The following is a 10,151-nucleotide window of genomic DNA, read 5'->3' on the forward strand; positions in this document are numbered from 1 at the left end:
TGTTGGCCATTGGCAATAGCTGCTTCACTGGGAAAGAGGACTTGTTTCGGGAGGCTGCAGATGTCAGCAATAACCTGCTCTGTGAAGCTGAACCCCCTGAGGCTCCAGTGCACAGGAATATTGAGACAGATAATCTGTGCCTGTAAACCCTGCGTTGGGGCTCTCGCCTCCTCCCAGCTTTTCCATCCCATCTGCCTTTGGGAGGGGCATGCAGCTGTGGAGAAGGCAATCTGCTGGTGTTGCTGCTGTTGGCATTGGCTTGGTGACTGCTCTTGTCCCTCAGCAGATGTGAAAGGTGGAGTTACACAAGCTGCCAGATGTGGAAGGTGGACTTATTCAAGCTGCTCCCATTTTGTGGTGAAGGCTGACAGCAGATAAGTGTAGCTTGAGGTGAGTGAAACACTTGACAGGTGAAGTACCTTCCAAAGAAGTTGGCAATCTCTTCTCATTCAATGAAAGTGCTCTGTGAGAAGGGGGCGAAGTGAGAAACAGTCTGTCAATAGCCATGGTGGCAGCTCTTCAGTGTAACTCATCAACCTGACCTGATATTTTGTTCTAAATCATCCCAAATCTGCCTATAATGGTCTGGGAAAATTCTTCACATTAGCTTAGGTCTTCCCAGTATTCAACTGGAGGACATTGACTTTTCTATACAGTCAGTGCTAGACGTTGGACAAAATAAAAGCAAATTACTGCAGACGCTGGAATCTGAAACAAAAACAGAAAACGCTGGAAAATCTCAGCCAGTCCGACAGCAACTGTGCAGAGAGAACAAAACTAATGTTGTGAGTCTGGATGATTCTTTGTCAGAGCTGGATAAGCAACAAGTAGGGAGTATTGCAGTGTTGGAGATGAGGTAGCGTACATGTGGAAAAAATATTTTGTTTTTGGATGACGTTACTGGAGGGCAGCTGTAAGTGAGAAATAAGAGGGGATGAATTTATATTTAATTGTTTAGAAATCTGGTATTATTCTTTGCTGAATACAAATGCCCTCTCTATCAGGAGGAACTGTTTACTTGCTTAAGTCCAGGAAGGTTAAGTTGAAAGTAGTGGATCTTAGGAACCTAAAATATGCTGGGGCAGAACTCGCTAAAAATGCCCAGATTTTGAATGTGAGCAATAGATAATCTTCTTCTTGTCTCCCTAGGATCATCCTGGCCTTTAGGATGGTGACAGCAAAATTATCGGGAGATAAATGGTAAAAACATCAAACTTTTCGGCAAGTTTCATTAATGAATTAGGCAGAATGATCAATACTACTACAATACTATGAACCTTCTTGGTTCACACAGCAGTTGACAAAGTCTTCCATTCTTGACTTAATTCTGAATTTCCATTTCCAGCTTGTACCAGGTTAAACCAACATCAATCCTCAAAGACACCTCACTCCCCTTCACCCAAAGAAGGATGATCCCTAATTGGATAGTTCACTCAAGGCGAAGCTGAATGGTGTACTAAACTTGATCTCACTTGATCTCCCAAGTCAGCATACACATGTGCATTTTAAACATGAGGCAAGGGATAGGTCAACATTCGCCTGTATATAAATGTGGCCCAGTGCAAATGAAGTTCAGTATTGTAAATGGGGATAGTGCACTATGGTTCAACAAGTATTCACAACAGCATGGGAAAGGGGAAAAGCTGTGCCTAAAATCTCTGCAACAACAATCAGACCTGTGATAACTCTGGTCAGTTAATGGCCTTCATTTTTGTGTCTACTTTTATGAGGAAACTCCTTTCCGTAGTACACTGCGAAAGTGTATGATTTTACATGAAGGGTTGACTGAGTGTTTTAATTAGACCAAAAGCAAAATACCACAAATGATGAAAGCCTGAAGTATAAACAGTTCCTGTTTTCATCTTAATTAAGTGTTAGGACCAAGAACATGAAATGAAACAAACATAAGTTTTAAAAATTGTATTTTTTTAAATTTATTGTGGATGACACTGATGTTTACATAAAGATAGAAATATGTGGAAATTCAAGACTCAAAAACCAAGTTCTTTCCAAAGACATCAAATTCAAGTTACATTTTATAAACTCTCTCTTTTCAAAATAATTTAGACATTTGAAATGAATTGGACAATAATAATCCTGACATTTATGTTTACATCACATTGGATAACATAAGGGCACAGGAGGGGATTTCTTTCTTTTGTAGTCTTATACAGTAAAAGGACAAAATATATTTATAAAATGTATTTTCCAATCCTCGGATGCCCCAAAGAACTCTAAGCCAAAGAAGTACTTTATGAAGTATAGATATAGTCACAATTGCAGTGTAAGAATTAACTTTTACACTGCAAGATTCCACAAATAGCAATAAACGACCAGGTAATCTGCTTACTGATATTGGTCAGGATGTCAGGAGAACTCCCTGCTCTTGTTTGAAAAGTGCCATAGAATCTTTTACATCCACCTGGGATGTTAGTCGGGGCCTTCGAGTAATATCTCTTCTGAGAAACAGTTGCTCCCTCAGTGCTGCACTGAACTGTCAGCCTGCATATGATACTCAAGTCTCTGGAGTGAGGCTTCAGCCCATGACCTTCTGACTGAGAGGGATAAGTGCTGCCACTGAGCCACGTCTGACACCATAAGTACAGTGCAATTGAATGGTTTCATTTCCTGCCATGAACAGATAGCAGAGGTCTAACTGAATTGTGGTGATTGGTGTTGGTCTGGCTGTTCTAACTGCTTTTCACTGGGTGAGGGAAATGCACTGACTTCACTGAGGCTGTACTTAATCAATTTCTTGTGCTGGTAACAGCTTTATTCCACAAACTGCATCTATTATTTTGCAACATATGTTAATATCCCTTTATGCAACTGAAAAATAAACATTTATTTACTGTTTATAGAATAAATATTAAATGATCAAATTATACTGTTTACACATTTGAGTGCATAAATTAATTTTACAATTGAAATCATATTAGCCTAACAAACATTGCTTTGAAGCATTATATTTCAAATGCACAGAAAAATGAAAGACAATTTTGGATTGTTGGTCTAGATAAGGTGCACATTAAATCAAAATAAAACAAAAACAGTACAGGAATTTTATCCGGCTCCCAAATTAAGGATGTTAATTTGAAATGGCAGAAATCAGCAACAGGATGCTAAGGGGAGGTAAACAGAGATTGTTAATTCATTCACTAGATTATAGAAAAAAATACTTGTAGCATTTATGCTATCTTCTTTTCAGAAAAAATTAACTTTAAAATGTGCTTGGTAAGGTATAACTTAAAACATCCTGTGGAAACTTGCTGATAAATTACTTGGGGACATCAAAATAGTGGTTCTTTCAATTAGGTTCCTATCCATTACAACATCATCTGTAAAACTGGATCAGTCTTAAGAGAGTTTATATAATTTTCCATAAACTGCACTGTTTCATCTCTCAATTGTTTATCAGAAATAAGTGGAGGAATAGATAAGTGTACTTAGCAGCATGATTATCCTCAAATAGATGAACAAAACAATATTGGAATGAAATGTAGGAATACTATTAGGATCTCCACATGAACAAGACTATGCCTTGATTTTACAATACTTTTTTTTCAAATCCCTCCATGGCCTTGCCTCTCCATATTTCTGCAACTTCCTCCAGCCCTATATCTCTCTCCAAGCCCCCTAGGTACCTTAATTTTAATATCTCCACAGTTGTTGGTCATGCCTTCAGCTACCAAAGGCCTAAACTCTGGAATTTTCTTCTTAAACCATTCTGTCTCTCTACCTTGTATTACTCCTTTAAGCTGTTCCTTAAAGCCTACCTCATTCAACAAGCTTAATATCTCCCTTAACATCTCCTCTTGTGTCTCTGTGTCAAATTTTGTTTGTGAGTCACTCCTGTGAACCACTTTGGGACGTTTTGCTAGATTAAAGGTACTGTATGCTGTTTTTGTTATAATATTGTGTTTGTCAGCTGCAAATTCTAGTTTGAATTGCTACTATTTCATAATTATATTTTTTAAATGCGTGCAGTAAGCTTTTTATGCTGACTGTTATTCAGTTATACATTAACAGGGGAAGGGATAATACATTAAGTATCTGACAAACTCAGGTGTTAAAAAACCTTGTATTTATATAACACCTTTCAGTGCCTAAAGACGCCTTGAAATGATTTATAGTCAAAACTTTGATTAGGTGGGAAAATGCAACAGCTAATTTGCACATAAAGTCCCAAAAACAGCAATGGGACAGTGGCCAGATTGTGATTGATAAGTATTGACAAACACGCTGGGGAAAACTGTCCTGTAATTAGTGCCATGGGATCTGTTATGCCCACTAAAGGGCATTTCAGTGTAACATTCAATCTAAAAAGGCAGCAGCTGGACAGTGCACTGCCTTAGATAACCTGCTCAGGTCTCTGGAGTGGGGCTGTAACCTGCTACCAGTGGGCCGTGACTGACACTTGAATTGATGCTGAAAGATGGTGTGCATATCTATGCAAATCAACTGGTAAAGGATATGACAATGTATGGCATTCCAACTAGGGAAAGTGTACAGTCTTGCCAAGTGTCAGAATGGAATAAGTACAAAAATTGAAAGGTGTTTTCTCTACACCTCAGTATACTGCTGTTATATGAATACTGCACTATGACAGCACGGTCTTTGCTAGTTGCTACAGTCTGGAACCCTTGCAAAGGGTGACAGCAACAGATTCAGTAGCAACTTTGGTAAGGGAGTTGGACTTGTCAGATTTTCCTTGTAATCTGCCGAAATAATTGCCTAAACTGTTTGTTTACCAAAAAAAAGTCACCCTTGATCTGACCAACAAAATAAACTGTGTCTTTTAAGGCGAGAAAAGTTTACAAATTGAAGAAATATATGTACATTTATCTCATCGTCCTGGTGTGTAAAAATACATCTAACCCAAAGAAGCACAAAAAAACTTCTTTTGGCGCTGATGGCCGGAGGCTTGTTTTTTACTGACTGGGGGGAGCAACCAGCAGCGTGTCAGATAAGTTACACGGAATCTCTTAGAAATATCTCGGTTCCCATAGTCTATGTGTGATTGAAAACGCTGCGTTAAAACGCCCTCTGGACAAATGGTTATTCCCGAATGCGTTTAGGTCGCAGTGCAGTCTGGAAGTTGCAGTTCTGTTTGGTCCCAAGTTGCTCATCAACAATCTTGTCCTCTCCCCACCCTCTCTCCCTCCGCCCCTGCCCCGGTCTGACAACAGGAACTCCCACCGCCTGCCTCCCGCAGACTGAGTTATCAGAACACTGGCGATGGAGGGCAGACAGACCGAGGTTTGAGCTTTGAATCGTTACTATTCGAGATTCGGATCAGAAGACTGCCAAAAATTAAACGGCACGCCACACTAAATGAACGGTAGAAAACTGCTGGCGCTGCAACCCAATCCCCCCCGCTTCTATCAACTCCACAACAACTTAATGTGGACAGGCTAGTTTTAGGAAGGGACTGTGCCCCACATTCTGGCATCGTTAAAAACATTAACTTGAAAAGACAATCACTGAAGTCTATTTGGTGCCAGGAAAGATGACAGAAATCCCACATCCTTCGCCTCATTAATTTGGCAGCTAAACCTATTATGATGAATGAAGCCTTTACAATATCTCACAGGAAATACTAAAACAATGTCTGTTTCTTTAATAACACTTTTAATCGCCCTCAGCGACATCGTTACAAAAATAGGCCTACTATCTTTAAGCAAAAGTTCGGATTTTGTTTTCTGTTCTAAGACGCTGGTCGTTTTTAACTTTTAAATAAGAAATAAGCAGACGGCTAGAAGTGCTTTTTGCTAAACCGCTTTCAGACAGTGTGCAGACTACACCTGGGGTCTAGAATTGAACTCAGATCAAACGGTCGGTGCTTCTAGACATCCAGATGTATCTGTGTTGATGTATCGAATGTATTGAGTGTTTAATCCAGACCCTGATACTGGAGCCATTTTCATCTACAGGTGTTTTTTTTTAAATATTTTTAAAGTTTTTTTTTAAAAAATAGTATCCTTGTAGAAATCACAGAATAACATTTACACAAATCTCTTTGGTGTCTGTTCGTCCGTTGATACAAAAGTTCATAGAAACTCGTTTTTTCTCTCTCTTCTGAGTGCAGTTCCTTGTCCTTTCAAACACTTCTTAGATAACGGTTAGACAGGCAAATATCGTTTTAGTGCAAATCGTAAAAGTCACAAAGTTTTTTTTAAAAAAAGAGCGTTTGGCCCAGCACTGGGGCGAACAAGTTCCTTTCAAGTATCTCTCAATATTTGCTTCCAGGTAGAAGCAAGCATCTCCTGTTTAGGTAAACCAAAGAAAGCCTTTTTTTTTCAAAAAAAAAAGATTGCATAGTTCTGGTCTTAGGCATCTTAACACACGTGGAAGTAGTTTCACTAATAGGAGAACAGTGCAGCTTAAAGCTTGGCTCGGAAGCAACAGAAAGTTAGACCTTTGTGCATTGTGTCTGGGGAAGTGCCATGGGCTGTCACCATGTGGACAGAACCGCTGGTCGAGAGAGGCCAGCTAGCTGTGTGTGATGCAGGTCAAGGGAGGGGGCTGAGAGTCACAGGCAGGGAAAGGTGGCTCTGAGGGCCACGTCAGGAGGGAATCGGATTAATCTTCGACCCCCCCCCCCCCCCTCGCCCTGTCTGACCCTCAGGTACAATGGGTCTAAAGTCTCAGTTCGTTTTTCAAGTTGATACCGGGCACGATTCTCAATCTGGTGTGAACACTTGCGTGTTGTATTTCTTTATGTTTGTCTGATTCTCTCTCTCTGTCTCTCTCTCTGTGTGTGTCCGAGTCTGCCTGTTCTCTGTGTGTTCTGTTTGTGTGTGTGTGTGTGTGAGTGTGCAGCTCACAGCCTTTAGGAACATCCGCACTCCTCCACGATCATGTTCTGAATGTCCTTTTTCACGATGTTGTGCCCGTCGTCGTAATACAGCATAGACATGGCCCTGAGTTTGGTGGGGACACAGCACGATTTGATGTTGTTGAAAGGGCTGTAGCCCCTGATTCTGTAATGGTTGATGACAGCCGAGTGGAAGGAGAGGGACGAGCCCGAGGTCCCGGCGATGTGACTCGGACACTCGCCCTCGCAGTAGTTCCCATAGTACCCAGGCGGCGCTATGATCCAGTCGCTCCAGCCGATGTCTCGGAAATTCACATAGAACTGCTTTCGGCAGCAGATGCTGACTTTGCCGTCGCACTCCAGCCCCCGCTTGCGGATCCGGTGGGTGTGCGCCTCGGATTCCCGCACCAGCAGCATCAGGAAGGGCTGGTGAGACTCGTCCTTCTCGACCAGGACCGGGGAGACGGCGGCCTCCTGGCACAGCTCGCAGGAAACCTTCAGCAGCAGGGACCTCTCCTGGGTGGCCAGGGTCGCCTGCACTGTCCTCGACACCGGCAGGGTGTGCCAGCCACTCCTCTTGATGTCCACCTGCTTCTCGCTGATGGTCTGGCTGCCGTCCTGGGACAGCCTGATGGTCACTTTGCTCCTACTTCGGTTCGACTTGTTCGACACCTGCAGGTAGAGCCAGATATTGGCCTGATCCACCAGGGAAAGGTCTCCATCCTCTTCCTTGGCGATCTGGAAGTGCAGCACGTCCCGGGACGGACCTGGGAAGCAGAGAGAGAGAGAGAGGGAAAGAGGGGAATGCACAGTGTGAATTGGGTTAGGCGGAGACAGGCAGTACACACAGATTAAACCAATCTTAACGTGATTTGCAAATCACTGCAACATGAATAAAGAGCCAATCCTTCAGACCAATGGGTCCCCGGCCTCAATCGCATCGGGTACCGAAGAAAACCCATCTAGCATATGGCCAGCTTTTGGCCCGGGTTGTCCAAGTAGATGATTTCTCGGTAAGTATAGATCAATTTCTCTGTCTGAATCTACTTTCACTGCCCAGAGAAATCCAAAATCACACACACACACACACACACAACCTCTTCGTATCCCTCTGCATTATAGACCCTCCCGCCGGGAATTATTTCACCCACAAACTCCTGAACACCTCAATTACGTCCTGTTTGGTTTTTTTTTTGGTTCTACCTCCAGCCTGTTGCTATCTGTCTGGGATCCCTAATGCTGTTTCCGCAGCGGGGTTCTGTCCAGATGATGTCCCAGGGTTAGAGAGGATCACTTCCACAGATTAAAACAAAAACATCCGATATTTTTATTTGAAATTGGGTTTGATTGAATATTGACACATGTATTGGGGGGGGAGAGTGAAGAGAATTGCGCGCTGCACAGACCGAGCACATATTGCGGTGCAGGGCTGGAGGAGGAGGGGGGGGGAGGTGGGGGTTGATGTGTTACTGACCTGCCTCAGCGAAGCTGATGATCTCCGAAGCCTGTTCGAGTTCGTTGAAGGCTGACTTGCTGGCGGAATGTTCCTCCATCTCCACTCTGCCGTCCTCCCTCACCCGGCCGACGTGCAACTTCTTGAGGGCGTTCAGGAGTGCGGCTCTGGGGACCGGGTGGGTGATGTTAGGCCTGCTCTTCAAGTGCAGCATGTTGAGGATGTGCCTCTTGACCGCTTCCACCAGCTGACTGTCCACGCCGGCCGGCTCGGCTGGCAGCCTGGGCAGCGAGCAGCTCGGGCAGTCAGAGACTGGCCCCTCCTGGCCAGGTAGTGTGGGGGAAGCCCGGATCCGAACCCCTCCGAGCAGCAGCAGCAAAATCCCACCGAGCAGGTAAACTGACATCTTCAAAAAGCTTCACTGAGGGAGGGGGGGGGGGTAGGGAGAAGTTCCCAAAATATATATATATATACACACAAAAAAAAATAGTTTGCAAAGGACAAAATTTTAAAAAAAAAGTTTGGCTGAAAGTTTTGAATGATGTGTAAGAAATGGTTCCAACTGCAGCTGGGGGGAGGCAAAGAGATGCTGCGAGTGATGCCCGGAGAGAGGAGACTGTTACCCAATAAGTGAGAGAGAGAGGTGTCTGCTGCTTCTAGCTGCTCTCTGGGACAGCTTCTGCTTGTCTCTGCAAACTTTCCCGTGGAGAGCTTGAAGTTTCTCTCTCTCTCTGTCTCTGTCTCTCTCCCTCTCTTCCTCTAGTGCTGACGTCTTGGAGAAGGCCGGCTGTTCTAAGCTGCCTCAGATCCTCGCTCCCTCTTTTGAACTGCTCCCAGCCAGGGAGCTTTCGCACTTTTGAGTCAGGGACCACACAGTGCTCGCTCAGAGCTGAGGGCAGCAGTGTTAGAGCGGAACAGATGACAGTGCAGAAATGTGTAGGGAGGAGGAGGAGGAGGAGGAGGGGGGGTTGGTGGGGGGGGGAAGGAAGGCGGATTCTCCCATCGTCAGGACTGCGTGAGGAGGAGGAGGAGGAGGGGGAACTTTTGTGGTCTTTTACAATTCCGAAATTAAACATGTGAAGGGGGGGGGGAAGAGTTGGTGGAGGAATAACCGGCAATAAGGAGGTGGGGAGACCGACGTATGCGTCCTTCTGCGTCTTTGACTTAACCCATGAGGGAGGGAATTCCTGAGATATTTCAACAGGAAAATCTCAAATCAAACCCCGCAGATCGTGCGCCTCAGCTGGGAGCGCCCCCCCCCCCCTCTCTCTCTCTGTTATTTATGAGCACTTTTAATAGTCCAAGCTGGATGAGACTGAGATCCTCAGCCTCGGCTCTAAGTTAAACAGTTAAATGTGGAATAATTCAAGTAGCTATTTATAGGTGTGCCAAGTCTCCCTGCAAATCATAAGTAGAGTGAAAACCAGTTCACCAACATCAGTCCGGCCCCGAATTTCTGGGTTGCAGGGAATAAAACGCCACTTTGGAGGGTTAGTGATGTTTTTATTTAAGCTCTCGGAGCGGGAGAGTTGATGTTCTCTTCGGTCCGATTTGAAATAGCGAACACTGCGTCAAAAGGAGAGATTTACTCCTGGAGGATTGGAGTAAATGCTGCCACCGTAAAACACTGACAATCCTTATCCCCAGCACTGGGATTTGAACCAGGATTGAACAAGCTTGTCGGCTGCTGGTAAAACCCGCATTCTGTTCATACATTTTGATCATGGTGTGGAGATGCCGGCGTTGGACTGGGGTAAACACAGTAAAAAGTCTGACAACACCAGGCTTAAATCCAACCGACTTATTTGATAGTTGGACTTAAACCTGGTACATACATTTTGATGCCAGGTAGTGTCAGAAAGGACTCGGGATTCTACCCCG

At 44.1% G+C, this 10,151-nt stretch overlaps 1 protein-coding gene across 1 annotated transcript; it reads right to left on the minus strand.

Annotated features, from left to right (window-relative positions):
- Nucleotides 1-6,619: 6,619 nt before the first annotated feature.
- Nucleotides 6,620-8,676, minus strand: inhbab (inhibin subunit beta Ab). Its single transcript, XM_080193631.1, has 2 exons — nt 8,292-8,676; nt 6,620-7,584 (listed from the first exon to the last, which is right to left on the minus strand). The coding sequence occupies exons 1-2, from the start codon at nt 8,674-8,676 to the stop codon at nt 6,833-6,835; spliced, it is 1,137 nt and encodes a 378-aa protein (XP_080049757.1). The 3' UTR covers nt 6,620-6,832.
- Nucleotides 8,677-10,151: the final 1,475 nt, after the last annotated feature.

Source organism: Carcharhinus amblyrhynchos, chromosome 8, assembly GCF_965287045.1.
Source record: "Carcharhinus amblyrhynchos chromosome 8, sCarAmb.v2.hapA, whole genome shotgun sequence".
NCBI classification, from domain to species: Eukaryota; Metazoa; Chordata; class Chondrichthyes; order Carcharhiniformes; family Carcharhinidae; genus Carcharhinus; species Carcharhinus amblyrhynchos.